At 37.9% G+C, this 21,783-nt stretch overlaps 1 protein-coding gene across 3 annotated transcripts in view; it reads left to right on the top strand.

Annotated features, from left to right (window-relative positions):
• Nucleotides 1-352: 352 nt before the first annotated feature.
• The window catches only part of TAX1BP1 (Tax1 binding protein 1), a 50,006-nt gene continuing 28,575 nt past the window's right edge, over nucleotides 353-21,783 (top strand). For all 3 annotated transcript variants that reach the window (XM_031590155.2, XM_031590156.2, XM_031590154.2), the window contains exons 1-5: nucleotides 353-487; nucleotides 2,156-2,339; nucleotides 14,360-14,462; nucleotides 16,562-16,749; nucleotides 17,504-17,662. In XM_031590155.2, coding sequence (XP_031446015.2) covers nucleotides 2,163-2,339; nucleotides 14,360-14,462; nucleotides 16,562-16,749; nucleotides 17,504-17,662 — 627 coding nt within the window. In that variant the 5' untranslated portion in view covers nucleotides 353-487; nucleotides 2,156-2,162. The remainder of the gene's footprint in view (nucleotides 488-2,155; nucleotides 2,340-14,359; nucleotides 14,463-16,561; nucleotides 16,750-17,503; nucleotides 17,663-21,783) is intronic.

Here is a 21,783-nt window from a genome sequence, read left to right as displayed (position 1 = left end):
GGTGGTAAAGAAGTAAAGGTGATTTCCAAGACCATTTGCTGTAGTGGCCGTGTACTGGGAGAAGCCCGACATAGCAATGGTTACTCATCACTGAACGCTGTTCCTCATCTTCGTTGTTCTGTAAGGGAACTACAGCCTGGCTCTGGACAAAGCCCAAGTAGAATCGGTGTATTTATGAGGCTATGTGCGTTACCGGGGATTTGCCAATTCATGGCAGGCAGGACCGCGGATTTATGCCCGCTTTTATCACACTCCTTGGTGGCTCAGAGTCAGGCATAGGCCGGAGCTTTATAGCAGCAGCTTGCGAGACGCAAGCTCGGGTGACGCGAACACAAGCGACTGCACAGCGCGCCGCCCAGCCGGAGCGGCGCTCCCCGCCCCCCGCGGGCAGGGCCGGTGCTGGAAGTGACGCGAGCGGGCGGGGCTGCGCGGCGCTGATGGTGGAGGCCCCATGTTGATGTCCCCGGCGTCCTCCGCGCCTGCCTAGGTAAGGGGCGCTGCCGGGCGCGGCCGTGGGGGCGGGCAGGCTTGGCAGCCCCTTTCCCGCCGGCCCCCGCCACCCGCTGGGACGGGCAGGGACGTGAGGCGGCGGGCGGCGGCGCTGCGCCACCGGGCGCCCCTTCCCCCCCCGTCGGGGGCCGTGGGCCGGGGCAGGAAGGGGCCGTGCCGGGCCGCGCCGCGCCGCGGGCGGGGGGCAGCGCGACTCCCTTTCCCCGGGTGCGGGCCGGCTGCTGAGCGGGCGCTGCTGAGGGGTGGCCGGCGCGGGCAGGCAGGGCCAGGGCCGAGGCCGGAGGTTTGAGGGTGGAACCGGCCCGGCCTCTGCCTTTCCTGTCCGACGGGCTTTTCCTCATCCCGTCCATCTCGCCCGGCTGGCCGTCTCCCGTGAGAATCGCTTGTGACGCCGCTAGCGAAGCCCAGGCGTAGCTCTTCTTCCTCCTCTTCCTCCTTTCTGTCGCCGCGAGGTAGGCGCGCACCCGGCAGCCGCTGCCCTGCCGCCGGCTGTGCGGGGATCTGCGCCCCAGAGCCGCGCGTTCGGTGCCGGGCGGCGGTCAGCTGGCGGTCAGCCGGCCGGTTCGGGCGGCCTGTGCAGGCCTGGGTATGGGAGAGCCGCGGGCTGCAAGCCAGAGCAGTCTGCAGAAGTCGTTTCGACTTTGTAGCGCGTTCTTAGAATAAACTTACTGATTTCTAAGGAAATCTATTTCAAGAAAATTATATTCTAGTGTTTTTCTTACCGAGGCACTTAGGGGTGATGAAAATTGACACGGTTTGTGTCATTTCATTGCTTAGCTTCAGATAGTAAGGCTGTTCTGTTTCTTTTAGGTTAGTAGAAATCGTGGCTTTATGCCTTTTAATAATTCGAAGAGATGGGTCGTTATGGTCTACTTTTGAAGCGTCTTGTGGTGCTGTAACTTTTAGCACAACGTATGCAGAATGAGGTGGTGAAGGGAAAGGCTGATGGAAAGCTTTTGCAATCCAACTGAATTAGTGCTAATCCGTCCAACTGCGCACAGACTTGAGTGACTGCGCCGTCAGTTCAGTCTGTTGTTGGTAATGTGCAGGACTGAGGGGTATCTGTGTTTAAAGTGGGTACAGCAAAATGTGCTCCCAGGCTGCTAACATCAGAAGAGAGGAGAAATCTTTTGAAGAAGATAGGGGGGAAAAAAAAAAGCTGATTAGATAAACTTTCTTCTTTGTTAAAATGTCTTAAAATGAAGCTTTTTTACTGTGTGGGGAATGAAATTTTGTTCATGAAAATGCTGTCAAAAAACACTGAGAAGTGCAGGTTTCCCTGAAGCATCCAGAATCACTAAAGACATTTAATTAAGTCAGAACCCTGCCTCATTTTCCCACCGCTTGTATTTCCTTCTTTCTGTGTTCTGTATCTGTGTTATAGCAGTGGGGGCATTCACGTAAGTGGTGCTTTCTCTCCATCTTGATTTCATCACTGGGATGACTGCCCTTTTTCATTCTGAGAAGTGATTGTTTTGGAGTGAAGCTGAGGCAGTGCATTTTGGTGGGCTTGGACTGTGGCTGTCTGTTGTCGGACTAGAGGAGAGAATTGTTTATTTTGTCTGTCTGGTATTTTTCAAATGGATTATTTTCTAACATAGTTCTTCACTATATTGAAGTAACAGCTTCTGCAATTTTGTTGCAGATCAATCATGTCATCCTTTCAAGAAGTTCCATCTTCAGCTAATGCTTTACAGACTTCCAATTTTGCACATGTGATTTTTCAAAATGTGGCAAAAAGTTATCTTCCGAACACACATCTTGAATGTCACTACACTCTGACCCAATTTATCCATCCTCATCAGAAAGACTGGGTTGGTATTTTCAAGGTAAGTAAAATTTGATCTATTTCTGTTTTTCACATGTTCACTGTTCACTTGTTCACTGTTTCACATGTTCACTGGTTCATTTAACCAGTTAAAAGTAGAGCAATCTGAAAATAACAACTTTCTTATAAGTGCAAGAGGAAGAATCACAGCGTGTTAGTTAACTGCTTTTAGAGTCTGAGCTTTTACAATGAGACTGGAGTGATAAGTACGAGTGTGCTGAAGTAAAGGGGAGCCGTGATGTGGTAGAGAATTAAATGGAAATGATTTGGGAGGAGGATTTTTAATAATATATTCAGTGACTACAGTCAGTGAATTGTGTAAGGGAGGCATTAACTACAAGCAGGGTGATTTTTCTCTGGTGGGAACTGGTTAAAAATATATACTTGTATTTTGATTAACTGGTGTGTTTTGACAAACAGGAGCGTGACTGAGCACGCTTGATATTTAGTGAACAGTGTGAATGGAATGGAAGAAAAGTCAGAAGTTTAAAGATAGTGCTGTTCAGGTTACACAAGCATTTTGAAATTATTTAAGTGTATCCTGAGAAATGAATGTTGTGGTTTTGTATGCACAATCTAAGTGAGGGAGGCAGTTAGACAGGTTTCTTGAAATACAGATGACGTTTGTTCTAAAAATGCATCGCAAAATGTGAAACATTTTTTCAGTGACTGCAGTGACACCGTGTCCAATCTACAGATATCCTTCATTTCATTGTCTGTGATGATAATTTCATAAGCTATTGAGGTATTAGGTTTTTATTCTGCTTTGACAGTTGCAGGCAATATAGCTTAAGCAATTGACTGAGAAACGCTTAGAGCTGACAGAAAGTAACACGGTTGTAATGCACTTTCCCTTTTACTTATTTCTTCCCCCTTCATGTGAAACAAGCTCTTGTGTGATGAACAAAATCAGGGAATTGATGTCAGGTTAAGTCCAGTGTTCTGGGAATAAATTATTATTAGTGGGGAATTCTGCAGCTGAATTTCTAGTCCATCTCATTCTCATCACCGCATGGGAAGGAAACATTGCGAGATGGGGAAAGGGATGGAAATTGTTTTCTGTTTGTCACTACATGTTATGAATATAATTTCTTTCTATAGTTAGTTATAGTAGAGTGAGGTAAATGAAGTCAGCTGTCCAACTGTATCTGTGCTTATCAGTATATATGTGTGTGAGTAATGCTTACTGTAAACAGTTCATACTTTACTACATTTTCACTAAGATTTTTTCCTGTGAACATTGTGGTGTTGATGGTTCCAGTGTGTACTACCGTTCTATTCTAGGGGGCAATGGATTCAGTGTATTCCTTCCTGTGTTTGCTCATCTAGTTCACCTAGAACTTTTTTCTTACTGTGTTGAACAAAATTTATAGCTACCTCTTTCAATCTGAATGAAAATCATTAACTTAAAAGTCAAATTCTTCAGCTGCAGTGATTTCTTCAGTAAGCACTGTATCCCTGTGTCATCCTACTTGTTTTTCTAGTCCAGCTGTTTATGCAGCTGCACAGCAAAATGGACCAGGGAAATGATCTGACTGAAAAATACTATTTCTTCTGCCCCAGCTTTTACCATCTTTTTTCCCAGTTGGTTTGATTCCTCAGTTTGATCACTGTGTGATGCAATGGACAGCTCTGCAGTTTTAACTGTGATGGAAGCAAGTAGATTAGGAAAGTGGGGAGGGAGTGGAAAGGTTAAGCCTGAATAATTGGCATGGATTCTTGGTATGGAATGACAACATAAGTTCATTTTTCAGATCTTTCCAGAATTCTCTAAAAAAACAAGTAGTTCTAGAAACAGAAACAGATTTAATATACCAATTCTTAGATTCTAGCTTCTGAGTTTTAAAGTATTTCCTTAGTTTCTGCATGTCAAATGACTGTTTTTATTGCAAATGCACTTGTGTGTGTGGTTATTGTAACTGTCCTAGTTTGTGCAACTTACATGAAAAAGTGACATTAATAGTGGAATCCTTTGTAGGAGCCAGAGGTTAATTATAAGGCTTTCTTTCTGTGTGGTTGTTTTATTAATTTATGGAATTTCTTTGCTCTTAGGTTTTTCAGTGTTTTTACTTGGTGTGTGTTCTTTCCCTTACTGTTTGTGTGTTTTTTAACACCTTTGCACTTTTATGTTTTCAATTTTCTATGGATATTCAATTTTCTACTGAATATTCCAGTTTCATTACTGAGTATGGCATCTATTTAATGCTATGATACTATGAAAGGTACCACAACTGGTTCCTTCATGTTTGTGGTAGTTTATTTACAGATATCCTCTTCTCAAGGGTATTTTACAAAGCAGCTTAAAATAAAGAGCCGGAGCAAGATAATCTACTACCTCACTGTTGTCAACAGACATAAAAAAAAAGTCTAGGAAGGTAGAACAGGTCTAGAACCTCAGGTCTAAGCTAAAGATTTATGCCACACAACTTTATTAGAAAGAACTAAAAAAATCCCCAAACATGCAACAGTTCTGAAATTTAACACTTCTCTGTACATGCTGTAGATGCAATGTTTGGGGTTTTTTGTTGTTCCCAGTGTGATTTATACTGCTTGATTTTGGTGTTCTGTCACACCAAGCAAAAGGAATTTCTTGCTGATGTTGTACACAGAATAGTTTGCAAGAGAGTTGTGTATTAATGCAAGCACAGTGTTCATATACTAAGAGGGTAACATTGCATATGCAGTGACTATGGTACAGCAGGATATTTTTAGTTGTACCAGTTTTCTTACAAACTAGATCTGTCTAATGGACGTACATGTTGAACTATACCTTTGGCAAAAACGTGGGAGAAAAAGAACAGCAGTGAAGATGATGTTACCTTTATCTTTGTTATTTGTTTAAAAGTTCTGAGTATACGTACAAAAAAATAAAAAGACTGTATCTTTCTTTTTCTTTTCTGTTCCCCACAGGACATTTTTTGACTGAATTTCCCAATCTGCTGTCATTCACTGCTGCTATTTCTTTTCTGCTATTTTGATGTTCTAGTGGGTCATTTGTGATCAAATACTAAAAGATCTTGATCAGCTTTATCACCTGTTACCAAGGAGGAAAAAAAACCAAAAACACAATAGCAGTTTTACAGTTTGGTGTTGGCCTAGTGCTTGGCGTGTGCTTCCCTAGCCTGAATTCCTCTTCGTGCTATTTTATGGGAACTAGAATTTGAGATCTGCTTTCCCTCTAGTAAGGGATTCTGTGCAGAAGATCCTGATGCTCCTAGAGTGTGTGAGGGGAGAAGGCTTATTGTTCCTGGTAGGTTTAATAGCTGATCTGTACTCCCAAAGTGATCCAAGCTCACTGTCCCTTTCTTCTCCTCCCTTACTCTTTGATGAGCTGAAATGTGGAAAAGCCCTTAGGGTAATCCAAACTGAAACCTTTGAAATGAGGGAAGACAATTAGTATGTGTTCTGCATCTGTTTGCAAAAATTGACTGGCTGGTAGGTGGTCCTATTCTCCGGATGGGGAAGTCTACAGTTTGTTAGTTTGTTCTACAATAAAGTGAAATAATCATATGGCCACATGATATATATATATATATTTGCATTATTAATATGCAATGTCCAGATTTGCAGAAGTGTTTGGAAAAAAGTGTTTGGCTTTTAGGGAGAATTGCTTATGCCTCCATCTAGAGCATATGTGTGCAAGTTGGCCTGGCAGATGTTCAGTGTGCAGTAGATGAGGCTTTACTACACATCTCAAAAGCTCAGTGAAGTAACTTACGGACATGATAAGGTGTGTTGCTTCAAGAGAGTAGAATTATAAGTCTATGTATTTGTGGTATACATTGTAATAATATCTAGATTTCTGAAGATTTAATTTTGCAGAGTCCAGCATGCTGGAAGGACCTCTAATATCAGGTAGGAATCTTACTTTTTTTAATGTAATGGCTTCAGTTATGCTTCATCATTAACTAATCAAATCTTTTCTGTTTCTTGGACCCAATAGTAATAATAGATTTGTAAAGCAATCAACATAGCTGTTCTGATAGGATCTTGACTTGAATTATAGATGTACTTTTGGTATTGACTGCCACAATATACGCCAAGAGAAGAAAAGGAAATTCATTCTTAATGAATTTTTTTAACATTTTTAAATATCCGCAATCTAAAAATGATGGTTTGACTTTCTGGTAGTTTGAAGTATGGAAAAAATGGATAACCAGGGTTGGGAAGATCTTGAAAGGTTATTTGAACACAAGAAGTACAGGCTTGTTCTGAAGAGGTGCTCATTATTTTGGAGGTCATACCTCAGCTACTGTTTGTGCATCAGTGCAGTGTGTGTGTTTACGTGCAGATTAATTCCTGTCCCTTCTGTGCACTGATTTATAGCAAACCTTGGAGTTAACTTGTCTGTTATCTGTAAAATTTGTGGTGGATTGACAGGATGGCTAACAGATAGCTTGGTTTTTGTGTTGTGGCAAGACTATAGAAATGTTTTTTTGCAGTCCTCTGGATTATTTATTCTCCTTTGAACTTTGAACTGCAAATACCAGCACAACTTGTGTGAGCAGTTTCAAAGTCCTGGTTATGTCATGGGTTGATACGCTAGATAATAATTACTTCCATATCTGCAGATCACATTATGAAGTACAGGGCAACAGCTGGATGTGTTACTGACACAGTCATATTGAAATACATTTTTTCTGGCACGGAATCATCACTGCACAGCACAACATGGTAGATACAGGAATATGTAGTGAACAGTATGTCCTGTTTTTAAAATAGTAGGGAAAGAATTACTGAAATTCAGAATATTTTGAGAATTACTATATCCACCAATAATAGTGATTCTTTCTTTTTTTCATTTATCTTCTTTAGAAGGACGTCTCAAATAATAGAAATATCTCTTACAAATAATTCTAAAAATAAGTCAATTGTAATGTCATTCACAGTTTCCTCACTAAGTTTACATGATGCTACTTTAGTAAGAAATTTTCATGTTCAATTCAAAGTGTTGTTAGTTTTCTAAAAATATTTGCTGTAATAGGCTTGTGCATTAAAGAGGCAAATAACACAACAAAATGGTCAGTAGCTGGTGGCAATTTTGAAATAAGAAAGGTTGGGCTAATATTGTTTTAGTGAAATGTGGTAAATTAATATTTTACTTAAACCCGACCACCTTTTTTTTTTTTATTTATTTTTCTCTCTTAAAGTAAAGAGTAACTTTGTTACTCTTTGATCTGTCATAATGTTTCCTTGGACAGTCATTTACATGTGTACCAGGTTTTCTTTCAGAGTGTTCATATTGTTTCTGTATTTATTTTGATTTATATGTAGTGAGACAGAAAGTTGATCATGTGGTCTGGGCACTCTGTCCATGTCACTTTCACATATTCTTCTGAACTATGAGATAGAAGTACAACCAACAAGAGATGATAATAGGTTGGGAACCTGATAGTACCTTGATACAGCAACAAGTACCATATGTTCTCAATAGCCTGAGTTAAAAGGTTGCCTGTACGTGTTTGTAACATTCAGCAGAGATGGACAACTTTGGGGTTTGGGCATGCAAGTGATTTCCTTCTTTCAGAAGGATTTCACTGTTTACTTGCAGTACTGAAGAGTACTTTGCCAAATTTTATTCCAGACGGCATAGTTTCCTTTCCTAATAACAAAAAGGAATTCATTTCAACTCTGATAATTCTTTTAGAGTTGCATCATATTAGGTATTTACTATAAATGCCCTATTGGACGTGTCAGTGTTGCTTCAGCTGAACAGGTCTTTCCTGGGTTTGCTTCTTTGATCTGTTGGCAGTACACGTGCTGCGTAGTTAGGTAAGACGCTGTCCAATGGAGTAGAGTGAAAAGGTGCTGTTCTGGTGGTTGATGAGAACTGTTGGAGGCCAGTGAAGAAATGGCTAAAGATTCTTGTGCAACAGTGCTTCCTTGGAGCAATCACACTCCAGATTGAGTTGAAATGGCACAATATATATATATATATTCATTCATCTCATTCATGTAAAACTCAAGAAATAAAAAAAAGGAAGTTTGAAAATACTTTTACATTTTAAACACTGCAGTTGTAAGACAGACTTCAGAACATCATCTTAATAATCAGATGCAAGTCAAAAGAGGTAAATTTAAAATAAAATGGTCATTATTTTTCCTCCGTAACTCAGTGTAGGCATATGGACAGTTCCCAACTGTACTGTTAAGTTTTTTTTTTTCTTTGCATCATTTGGTTTATTAGTCAGCTGATTTTTTTTTTTTTTTTTTCCCCCCCCTAGCTTCTTGATGGAGATGTACTATGGGTAAAATGTAAATATGGGGGAAACTAATGACAGTGAGGACTGTTTTGGTGAGAAAGGGAATCATATATGCAGGGCAGCATGGAAGAACCAACTTTGACAACTATATACCTATCAGTAGAAGGAAGTGCCGTGTGGTATGGGTGTTGCAGACAGCTGAGTCATCCCCACAAGTCCAGCCTGACTGAAAAGTACTCAGTGTTCATCATCTTGAGTTTACTAAACTTCGGTATTTCCACTGTGACTACAAAACTGATTATGTAACTAAAAAGTAGCTTATGATGTCTTAAAATGGAAAAAGCCCCTGTGCTCACAAGTAGCAAGTAGAATGAATGGTTTGCTCTATAATGGCCTATTAAAGCTTTCTGTTTTATGAAAAGAAAGTGAACTATGCGTGTATTGTTTGAGTAACACACTGCACATGGTTATGTAATCTGAATATGACATTTGTAGGAGACATGATGTTTGGCTGTGTATATTGTGTTTGGCTTAAAAACGTGGGTAGAGGTGGTTGAAGCAGGTTTTGGATTCTGAGCTGTTAATTTGTTAGTGTGGGGAAACGAATACTGAAATGTGTACACAACTTTCTGTTTTGAAAAAGGATTTCTGAGTAAAATTTTTGGCAATTAGACGTAGAGAAAGAGAGAGGCTAAAAGGATGTACAAAGTACTAGGTTAGCAGCAGAAACGTTTTCTAATTCTGCTTATAACATTGATTTGTCATTATATATATGTGTTAGTTTAGGGGAATTGTATCATGTAAGTCTCGTTTTCTCTTTTGGCTGAGAAACAAGAACATGAATATTTCTTGAGGTTTTTAATGTTGAACAAAGAACTTTGAGGGCCACGAAAATGATCCAAGGGATGGAACGCTTCTCCTGTGAGGACAGGCTGGGAGAGCTGGGGCTGTTCAGCATGAAGAGAAGGCTTCAGGGAGAACTGTGAGCAGCCTTCTGGTATCTGCATGGGGGTTATAAGAAAGAAGGGGACAGACTCTTTAGCAGGTTCTGCTGTGATAGGACAAGGGGAAATGGCTTCATACTTAGTCGTCTACAGTGAGGGTGGTGAGGCACTGGAACAGGTTGCCCAGAGAAGTGATGAATGCCCTGTCCCTGGAGATACTCAACGTCAGGCTGGACCAGGCGCTGAGCAACTTGATCTATCTGTAGGTGTCCCTGTTAACTGTAGGGAGTTGGACTAGATGACCTTTAAAGTTCCCTTCCAACTCTAACGATTCTATGATTTTGAGTTTTCATTGAGTTCCTTAAAAAGTAGTGGCATCATTGCAGTCTGTCAGTGCATTGGACATTGGATGATGAACTTGAGATCAGAGTTCATAACAAGTTTTGTACATAGTTTGACTGCTTATTCTTTTTCTCTTCCTCTAAAATTCAGAGGGTTTTGTGCCAGAGTTCTTGTGTGTTTTATAATGTTTCTGTGCTTGAATGGGAGTATTGTATTATTTGCTGTTGCTTGTGCCATGATTTTGCATTAGAATTGTGAACTGTGCCTCTTCTATTCCTCTTTGCTCTCAGAAGTTCCACAGTGCATCTTGGTGAGATTTTTCATTTTAGATTTCTGGTGGGAAGCAAGTGCATATCTGCTAGTGTACATTTACTTTGCACTTTGGAATTTTGGGTTTATGTCAGTAGTTGATGATGCGTATTCTTTCTTTTTTTTTAAACTGATGTGAAGTTACTTTCATTAAGGGAATCCCACTGAGTTCTGGCACAACAATAAAGTCTGTAGCTATTTTGATGTAGATACTGTTTTGCTTGATGGTGCTTTCATATTGAAAATCTTATTCTAATTTTTTATATTTTTTTAATAGAAAAATAATTGTTTTAAAGATAAAGGTCCTAGACTTGTAACATCTGATACTTTTCTATTTATTTTCTTCTCAGCATATACTTACTTTGATTTTACTCTTTGTTTCTTTCACTTAAGAAGTAATCCTGTGGAAGGATGGATTATCGTTGTTTAGTAGGAAAAAACATGGAGAAATGTTACTAACTTAACAATACACAAGCTTCTCCTTTCTTATGTAACTGTAAGGATTATGAGATTTGTTCATGTTTTCTTCCTTGCATTGTCATGTTTTTACATATGCAATTCCTAGCAGGGAAGCCTGTTTTCTGAAATCCCATGTATGAAAATAATCATTGGGAAATCTGCTCATGCAGATAACCTTGCATGTGCCTTGTTACGAAGTAGCTGGTTTCTAAGAATCAGAAGAGTGTAAGATAGGAGCTTTGGTAGGGGAAGTGGATGATGAGTGACCAGAAATAGGGGAAGTTAAGGGAGAAAATAAGTGCCTGGTGAACTTCCCAGGGTATTGCCTGCTGGTTTGTGATGTGTCGCAATTCTTTCTTTACCAACAACCCACATACTACGTGTGAAAATACGGTATCAACTCAGAAACAGGCCAGAAGAGTTGGTTAATTTGCTTTCTATGTAGTTGATTTTTATATTCATAGAATCATAGAATGGCTTAGGTTGGAAGGGACGTCAAGGGTCATCAAGCTCCAGCCTCCCTGCCACAGGCAGGGCCGCCATATCAAATACTAGACCAGGCTGCCCAGGGCCCCATTTTTTTGGTAATTTGGAATAAAAATTTCAAGTTACAAAAAAAACCAAAACAAAACCAAGTTTAGTGTTATTATTAGAAATAAATTATTCACAGCCTTTTTTGTTTCAGAGTAGATTATTTAGTTTACACATCAATGTCTGGTTTATTTTTTTTATTTTTTAAATGCTTCGGTCTGGGAGGAAGGTTCAGTTGGAGGCTGTGTTGGACACCTAAAGGGGGGATCGTGATAGGAACCATTTTTTGGCTTTATACCCACTGGATTTTGCTCCCTCTTTCTTATGTTTTGGGAAGTGCTTGATTATCAGAAAGAATTACCATTTTACTCAGGAAATCATTCTATGAATGTCTGTTGACTTTTTTTTTTTTTTTTAATTTTTGCTGTATTTTCCCCATTGTTTTTAAAACAAGGAAAAACTGGAGCACTCTGAAGAGATTGAATTACTCTGTTCAGAACAAACAGGGTAGAGAATTTGTTTCCCTTTTAAAATTAAAACAAACAAACAAGAATCAACAAAAATTCCCCTTCCTCCCCATAAGACCAGTTATTGAAAATTGAGTTTCTACATAAAAAGTTTTCTGTGCTGTAGGGCAGCAAATGTTCCTTTTTACAGAGGTGAAAGCTGCTTCTATGAAGAAAGGGGTATTTGCATCTGAATTAGGTTTGAGAAGATAACTAATATGAAAAATTTGCTGAATATTTTTCCTGTGGATGTTTATTACAGAATACTTGCTTTTGTCCCCCCAAGTTACCGGAAGAGCTTTTCTTCTATTTCTGAAATATTTTACAATGTGGGAATAACTGCCCCAGGAGATCTCATTTAATTTATGCCTTTAAAAGTTCCTCAATAGGGGATATCAGAGAAATCTTCAAAACTTGGGCTAAGAATAGGCTTGAAATAGAACAGTTGGTTCCATTTTGGTGATTGTGTCAAGTCAGCCCAACTTCTCTCTAATGAATATCGCCTTAAAAAATGTTTATTGTTAGCAAAAGGAAGATCTGATCTGTTTTTTGCTGTTGTTCACCATTGCTTTTTATTAACATACGAAAGGCATGATCATCTCAGAGCAGTAATTTTTTTTTGTTTTCCGAACATTAACTGTTGGCACATTTCTTAATACAGAGTGAAGTAGTACTTCTGTATTAGACAGACAGCTATGGAATCATGTCTTCAGAATTCTTTTTACTAATTATAATTATTTTTTGTGTACACTACTTGAAATGTTTAACTATATAATTACTGTTCAGTTACTTTCAGTTCTGCTGTTCTCATTACCCACATGAGCAACTTTTTCTCTTTTTTTTTTTTTTCTTTTAGCAAACAACTTCTTAAAAATAGTTCTTAGTTCTTTCAAAATACACTGTTGCAATCTATCCCTTATGAAGGAAGATTTGGTACGATTAAGACCTCTACATTTAGAGGTCTTTCCTATTGCAGTAAAAGATATCCTGTATGGCAACTTAATTTTTTTTTTTGTCATTTACTTTTTTTTCCTCTCCTTTCTGAAATGTGGATAAATTTGTCCCTTGTCTTTCATTGCTCCAGGACACCATGCCCGGTTACTGCAAAAACAATTGCATCTTCTTTTTGACCAGGTTTTGATATTTTCTTCAGCGCAGTGGGAGAAGTTCTTCTCCACTTCTGCTATGCTATTATTGTTCTCTTAGTAATACGCTCTGCTTTGTAGTGACTACTTGCTTTGGGTTTCAGGCTTAGATGTGTGTATGCAGTGCTACACACTTGGGGCAGAGTGGCTGGCAAGCTGCACGGAGGAAAAGGATCTGGGGAGATTAGCTGACGGCTGGCTGAATGAGCCAGCTGTGTGCCCAGGTGGCCAAGAAGGCCAATAGCAGTCCTGGCTTGTATCAGAAATGGTGTAATCAGCAGGAGCAGGGAGCTGATCATCTGGCTGTATTCAGCATGGATGAGGCCACACCTTGAGTACTGTGTTCAGTTTTATGCCCCACGCTACAAGAAAGATATTGAGGCCATGGAATGTGTCCAGGAAAGGGCAATGAGGCTGATGAAGTCTCATGAGTCCTGTGGGAGTGGCTGGGGTAACTGGGGCTATTTAATCTGGAGGAGGCTCAGGGGGGCCTTACCACTCTACAACTGTCTGAAAGGAGGTTGTGTTGATCGGCCTCTTCTCCCAGGTGATAGCAGCAGGACAAGAAGTAATGGCTTTAAGTTGCACCAGAGGAGGTTGAGTTTGAACGTTAGGAAAAAATTATTTCCAGAAAGAGTGGTGACTTATTGGAACAGGTGCCCAGCAAGGTACTGGAGTCACCATCCTTGGAGATGTTCAAGAAGCACGTAGATGTAACAGTGAGGGATGTGGTTTAGTAGGCATGGTGATGAATGGTTAACGGTTGGACTAGATGATCTTAGTGGTCTTTTCCAAATTTAATGGTTCTACGACTCTATTTCAAATATGTTGGAATATATTTCTTTAGGGGATAACATTTCTTATTTCAAGGATCTATGGTCTTTATGAAAAACTGGAAAACTGGCATTTGTTGAAGTTATCAGGGAAACTGCACTAACTAGGATGAATTAAGTTTTCATGCATTTTATCTTTTTTCCTGCAGATATAGCAAGTTGTATGTTTGGAAGAGTGACATGCTGATCATTAATGTTGCAGAAGCTGTCAAAAAAAAGTGCTAGCTTAAGCCTATGAAATTTTGCCTTTTCATTGGAGGAAAGCTTTTATTTCGTTCCTTCTTGTTTTATGATCAGTTGAATTGTGGACATAAAATAGTGAGATGGGCAGAAACTGCACTAGGAAAATCTCAGTATGAGCTTCTGAATTAATCTTTTTATATTTTCAGTGTATCTTTTCAGAAAAAAATCTAAATGTATTAAGTAGGAGGTTAATGTATACTGAAAACTGTCTGGTGTTTTAATTTATATGGACCCTTTTATTACCTTAGTCGCATTTATTGACTTAGGTAACAAGCTTAATAAAATTCATGCTAAATCTTTGACATGCTTGTTAAAATATTCCTGATTTGTAAACATTGTTAACTATCTTTTTATTTCATGTTGAATGAGAAATATGCAGATTATGGTAAGTTGTAAAGGCCAGGCTGTGATATCTTAACTGTAATAGTGTATTTTTCTCTTAATATTTCTCTCTCTCTCTATTTTTTTTCTTTTTTGTTTTGTTGTTATGATTTAATGTATTTTAGGTTGGTTGGAGTACTGCAAGAGATTATTACACGTTTCTGTGGTCACCTATGCCAGAAAATTATGTGGAAGGATCAACTGTCAACTGTGTCCTGAACTTTCAAGGTGAATTTAAATAAAGCAGTATCTGCCTGCATTTTCTGGCTTCCTCAGTTTAAAAAAAAAAAAAATAATAAAAAATTCTATATTAAGGTATTTGGGGCTGCAGAGTAGTTCTAGATTTTTAAAAACATATGTTGGAAGAGAATTTTCCACATTAGTCTTCTGTGTAATTTTTTTGCTACTGGTGTAAAATTAATTCTTACTTTAGATGTCAAGGAAATTGTACGAGTAATTGTGTGAATTATTATATTTTTACATGGTAATTGGACAGTGTTCACAACTGATGGAAAGAGAATATAGAAACTATCCAAAGTGATGTCATTTAATCAGTGGTGAGGTTTTTTTTTTTTTTAAATCTTGACATCTCTTAATGCATTGTGGCTTTGCATGTGTTTAGTCTGTGGACTTCAGATTCTCAATTCAAAGTAATTCTTTCAGAGAAAGAAGGCATAAATAACGTAAATGATGGTTTATTGGAAGTTCACAGTTTCAGAGACCTTTTGACAGAGAGGGAAAACTGCTGAAGTTTTTAAGAGACGGATAAGGAGCAGAACAGAAAATGGTACACCATGAGTTTATATTGTAACTATACTTCCAACACCACGTGGATATCAGGTCCTTTTGCTTTCCTTCCCAGTCTCAAAAAGATGTGGTAGAACTAGACAATAAGCAGAGAGAGCAATGAGGAATATGAAAGTTAAGAATCACCTTCTGTATTAACAGTTACATAATCTACTCGTTATTGGCTGACCATTGTAAGAAGGAACAATGGCTATAGATTCTGGCCTAAATGCTTTAGGTTTAACATTAAGAAGAGTGTTTTTTTTCACTGAAAGAAGTGAAGAACTAATAGTAGCAATACTTGAACAGGTATCCTGGGGACATTTGGAAGGATAAGAGTTCCACACGCATGATTAGACAGAGCTGCAGGAGGCTACTGAGAGCAGTCTCTTTTTGAGCAGGAAGTTGGGCTAGATGACCTTCAGAACTTCTTTCTGTCAGACTTTCCAGCCTGGGAAAGGAAAACAATGGAGAAAAAAACACATCTGTAAAATCAGTTACTGATGGCATGAGTTGATATCCATTTTTCCATTTAGAAAAAGCAGGGACCAGGGACTGGCAGTATAAGTTACCAGTGATGAGTTCATAATGGAGATAGAGATGATACACCATCAGGATTTTGTAGATGTGTGTATATGGGAACTGTAGAGTTCCGGCCTGAACCACTGATTGATCACCTGAGGCAAGCACTCAGCCATGGGAGCACAGGTGTAGGCAATTCAGCTGTGTGATTGGAGCCTGGCTGCACCTCCCCTAGACCCATTTAAGGGCCGACTGCCGCTGGGGAAGGATCTCTTTCTGGAGATCCCTCCTCTGTGGAGTCTTTCCTGTGAACCTAGATCTTTGGATACAGGTGAGCGTTCCTTCCCTGCTTCTTTCTTTTCCCATTTTCACCATGATAATCTTTCCAGCTGTAACAATGTTAAAAAGTCCAAATGTCCAAACTTGTAAAAAGAGCACCTCCATTAAAGTTGTTTAATTTAAGAGTTTGTTCTGCTTACTACCAAACTGTTATCGTTGTGTTTTTTTTCACTTTCCTAAAGATGGCTTTGGTGTTTGTGTGAGTGTGGACGTATTGCTTAAAATGTAATAATAGGGTGTAATAATAGAATATTAAAGTCCTAAAATGGCTACTGATATTAGCTTATTGTCTTGTGTAAAAACAATACATTTATCTGTACCTGCAAGCAGCAATAGCTGGGGTGAGTTAACAGTCCTTGTATTCAGTAATAATATAAATGTCAGTTATATGTAATACATGATGGGTGTGTTTAGTGCCTGTTAACTGATACTATTCTAGACCTCTGTGTATTATAAAAAGGATATAAATAAAAGGCTAGGAGAAATTTTGAGAGTCAAAATCAGTGAGAAGGACGACGTTTTCCTATTTGCTGTTGCAATTGAGTGTGTCTGTACTGTAACATAGATAATCAGAATGAAATTCCAAAGTCATGTAGCCTGATATGTATTTCTACATGGAGACTTGCAAAATAGGTTTATTTGTGTAGAGTGTTTCTTCAAATTTGAATTTATTTTGATAGGATATTACCTACCAAATGATGATGGAGAATTTTACCAGTTCTGTTACGTAACTCATAAAGGAGAAATCCGTGGAGCAAGCACACCTTTCCAGTTCCGAACATCTTCTCCTGTTGAGGAATTGCTCACTATGGAGGATGAAGGAAACTCTGATATGCTAGTGGTGACCACAAAAGCTGGACTTCTTGAGGTTTGATTCAATGTTTCTTAAAATATTATCAATTTATACGTTCTTACATTTTATATGTACTTATGTATGCACAAACATACGTGATTTGGATAAAATCTTGAGGAACAGGCCAGGAAAATAATATACTCTACAGAAGATAGATATATTTCTGGTTGGCTTTTCAGTTTTAGATTGGAGTTCAAAATATTTACTTGTTAAAGGAGTCAATATTTAAACAAGTTACAGGTATGACGTTGCACTCAGCATAGGCTGCTTGTCCATTGCTGCCATCTGTGCTCTCCAAGTAAAAGGACTGTGGGTGGGGTGGGGGTTGGGGGGCAAGATGTCCTTTGTGTGAAAGTTTTTTCCCATTTTTTTTCTGTTTTCATCCACAATTCCTCCAACATTGTTTGTGTCTGTGTGTGTGTTTACACTAAGCAGTCATTTTGTCACCAAGCTGTTGTTGTCTTAATTAGCTCTTCCCATGTGACAGTAAATATACAGTAAAAGCACTTCATTAAAGAGGATAAAATTGTATAAATAAAGATGTTATAAAAATTGCTCTGTAATGGTATTGTGGTACTGTAATGTAATGGTGATGTAATTAGAGTCGTGAAACTTCAGAAATTTGGGAAAAAAGATAAAGCTGTAAAATCACCTAGCCAGAGGACACACATTTTATGTTTCTGCTCAAACACTGGAGTAATTTGCCATTCACTTAATGCATAGGAATTGGGGGAGAAAAATTTGTAAGATTTCTTTTGTTTTTTAACAGTTCAAAATAGAAAAAATAGTAAAAGAAAAAGAAGAGTTACTAAAGGTTACTTCTGTTCTGGAGAAAGAAACGGCACAACTCCGGGATCAAGTTGAAAGACTGGAAAAAGAACTTAACCTTGAAAAGCAGAGATGTGACCAACTGCAAACAGAGCAAAAGGTTAGTTGTTTTATTGATGAAAGCCAACTCATAATGTCTGTAATCATGTTTTTTCAAGAACCGGTTAAACTGGGTGAAAATCAGCTCTCAAACCCCTCTGCAGTTAGATAGACATTTACACTAGAATAGGTCAGTTCCAATTAACCTCCTGCCACTATTCCTTTTATGTCGTAAAATGGTTAAAATATTTAAGCTTTTTGGTACCAGGCATGGTAAGGTAATCGATGACAACTGTTACCAGATGTTTGACATTTAATTGTGGAATTCATAGTGGAGAAGTAGTTGATAGTTTAAAGTTCGCTTGCTTTACCTTAAAATGAAGGATGGTCTTTCAAATAACTCTCATTAAGGAATAATTACACAGAAAACAGGGTATTGAAAATGGGAATATGGGGTACTGAAAATGGTAATGAATAAATAGTAAACTTTTAGAAAAATGTTGGTATTAAAACAAAGATCAAGTTTTGGTTGGGAGAAAGATCAAGAATGCTGCTGCCAGAACGTGCCAAGAGTGAAAAGTTAACTATTAGCTTCTCTAAAAGATTTTACAAAGATCTAATGATTCTGAAACAGAAAACCTTAGAAATTAAGTTATAGTTGTAATTGATAATGGAAATATAAATCTAACCTGAACCAAAGCTAGCTTAATTTGCGATTCTAAATGTGTTAAAGGGTAAATGTATACTATAGCAAAGACATAAGTTGAACTTGATATAAATATTTAAGCTACTGTTTTTTTTTTTTAAACAACTTTTAGGAGAAAATTAAAAACATGTGGGAGAGAGGTGGTGACATGGACAAATTTGAAGTAATGAAGCCTATATAATTCAGCTGTAGACAGCAGTTAATAGGCTATTTTGAAGTACTAGTATGTATATGTCAACAGTTCTGCATGATACACCTTTGGTAGAAAGGTATTTGTTGAAGCAGTTTGAGGCAACATAGTTTACTTTTGGTCATAATGTAGTGAGCTACAGTTAGGTAAGGAAAATGGCAGTGATGAGATCTGTTCTAGGAAAAAAAGGTGTAAAATCTTATTAAAAATAATTTTAATTTCAAGCACATAGGAGGATCAGTTTAACAAGACTAGAATTAAATACTTGAAAGCATGCATTTCACCTATTTGCAAAATCAGAAGCTTGATGGGGAAATGAGTGAGCAGCTACCTTGGTACCTTCTGTTGTTACCTGAGGTTCTTATTTTAAAAGCTGCTTGAAAAATTGTGAGTTCCAATACACATCAGATCTAGAATGCATTTTTGGAACAATTTGTCAGATGGGATTTTGACAGCTGTGCAGTGAGAGTAGCTAGGAACAAAAATGTGATAATATTTCTCATGCTTAGCTGTGAATTCCTATAAACAAAAATAATTTCTCTTATGATATCAGAACTTAGCAATTAAAACATTCCTGAAATTAAATTCTATTTTTGTATTTTGTTGGGATGGTGATGCAGCTTGAAGAACTTTGCGCTTTTATTTTAGCTGAGCTGTAACTGAAAGTCTAATCAGTGGTTGATACAACTCCACCTATCTGGAATACTGTTCTATTTTCCTAACTCATGCATTTATTTTGTCTCACTTAAGTCTTTGACCTTTTTGTTATTTGACTTCTTTTATATTCTATTTTTTCTTTTAGAAGAATTTCTGCTCAGTTTATGTGTATACATATATACGTTCCTGTTTATAGACATAAGCAGAATGTAAATGCAGCGTTACTCTTGAAAATTAAATTTGCATCTGCTAAATCAGATGTGGTAATTTAACTTGTTTGTCATCAGAAAGTTTAATAAACAATACTTCATACGCAGCTTTCTCTCAAACCTTTGAAGCTAAAAGATGACTTCCTTTCTTCCTTTCTCATTTTTTCCTTACTCCAATACAACAACAGATCAAGAGGTTACATGATTTATCTTTGCTGGGAACACTGGGTTAATGGATTGATTTAAAGATTCTTGAGAGGCAGTTATGCAGCACTCAGTTCAATTACAATAACTGTATATGGTTTGTTTGAAATACATAAAGTCAGCTGATCTCCTCAGCTTCACGTGACGTGGATAATTGTTATTGGCAAGAAACCTGAACAGTTCATTAATGCACTTTTTTTTTGATAAGACCACAAGGGATAACTTTGAAATGTTAAGTAATTAAAATGTAGTTATTTTATGTAACAACAGAATGAATCTCCACCTATGCTTAGTATAAAGTAGGTGGTTTTGGTTTAGATCTTTTTTTTCCCCCCAATTAAGTTTAAGAATGGCTATTTTAACTAAGTAGTTGTGTGGATTTGTTCTTCTTTTATTCCCAGTGCTTTCTTGTCAGTGCATGTAGAGTTTCAGTTATACTCTTAATATTTGCTACATGAAAAATTTTCAACTTTTTTCTATTATATTTTTTAAAATGCTTTATTTATTCAAAGGTTTAGATATTTAGAGTTCTATAAAAAAAAAAAAACCTTTCAATGTACTTCAGAGTATATTAAAGAAAAACAGTTATTAAAATGAAGTAGCCCATGTAAGAAAAACAGAACTATTGTAAAAGCTATGTATCATTACTTTTGTAGTTTAAAAGGAAGCTATAGGTGACAGAAATCTTAATTTCTGTTAAAATAAACTTAAGGTATGTCTTACTTACTCTTTACAAATTTTATCAGTATTTTCTTTTCCTTTTTGCAAATACTTCCATCAAGACATGCACAAGTAGTAGTACTAATTAACCAAAAAAACCTTGCTTAGTTTTCTCAGGGCAAATAATATGACTATCTGAGTTAATATTCTCATCTTTTGATCAAATACATTATTAAACAGCACTGTATTAAACTAGTCTTTAAGTGTTGGGTTGGGGTTGGAAGGGACTGTTGGAAATCACCTGCTGGGGACAGGGATACCTTCCCCTAGGTCAGGTTGCCCATGGCCCCATCCAACCTGACTTTGAACACTTCCAGGGGTGGGACATCTGCAGCTTCTCTGGGCAGCCTGTTTCATTGTTTTACCATTCTCTTGGAAAGAATTTCTTGATTACAAATCTGTCCTGTTTTAGTTAAGAACTGTGATTCCCTTGTCCTGTTGCTACAGGCCCTGCTAGAAAGTTTCTCTGCATCTTAGAAACTCCCTTTAAATATTGGAAGGTCACAGTGAGATCTCCCCAAAGACTCCTCCAATCTGAACAACCCCAACTCTCTGCTTTTTTTTAATCGCAGGAGAGTTGTTCCAGCCCTCAAACCATTTTTTGTAGCCTTTAAAATAACTGAGTTGCACAGAGTTTGGATTGTGTGACTAGGTGTCATAAAATGTAAGTTATCTTTTTGTGGTACAGTGCAACAAATAGAAGTGAAGCTAGTGATAGAAAACCTCTAGATTTGCAATTTGAAAATGACTTGCTAAAACACAATTCTCTTAATGTCCCCTTTTTATTCATGTTTGTTTATATCCCCGTGGGATAATTTGCCCTTTTCTTGGTACTGATTTTTCAGTCTTTTGTTTTTAGAAATAGCTCAGGGGTTATTTGGAATGAGCAATGTTCATTAGAAAAAAATTATTTCCTAAGATGAACAATGTCACAGTTCTACCAAACTACTGTTTCCCTCATACTCTTGATTATTGCTCTCACATGCTTAGTTACTTTCATAGAGTTCTGGGCAGTGGAGTCATTGTCCTGTGTCTGCCTTTTGACTTGTTGGGATGCTTTATAAATTGTTCTTTACAGACTATTTGGGGGAGTTTCCTATGGAGGTATTCATGACCGGTGTGGATGCCTGTCTGTGCAACCTATTGTAGGGTACCTGCTTTAGCAGGGGGAGTTGGACTCAGTGATCCCTGCAAGTCCCTTCAAACCCCTGCAATTCTGTGATTCTGTAACTCTATGAAAATATTAGGAGAAAATACAAGCTAAAGGAGGATTCTGTCTTTTGGGAACTTAGTATACCAAATTAAAACTATTCAGATGTAATGTAGTCAGTGTTCCACGAAGTTTGAATAGTGGACTGTATGCACACTTGTAAGTGAGGCAGAGACTTGCATTTCTTGAGCTTTAGGAAAAAGTGAGTCCTCGTTTGTATTACTACTGACTGGCAATTCTAGAAGTCACAAAAAACTACCAATTTTGGTTTGGTATCAGTGTCCTT

Source organism: Phasianus colchicus, chromosome 6 (assembly GCF_987193195.1).
Source record: "Phasianus colchicus chromosome 6, bPhaCol1.hap1.1, whole genome shotgun sequence".
Taxonomy (NCBI): Eukaryota; Metazoa; Chordata; class Aves; order Galliformes; family Phasianidae; genus Phasianus; species Phasianus colchicus.
The sequence above is the reverse complement of the archived record's forward strand: the minus strand, read 5'-3'. Positions and strand labels throughout refer to the sequence as shown.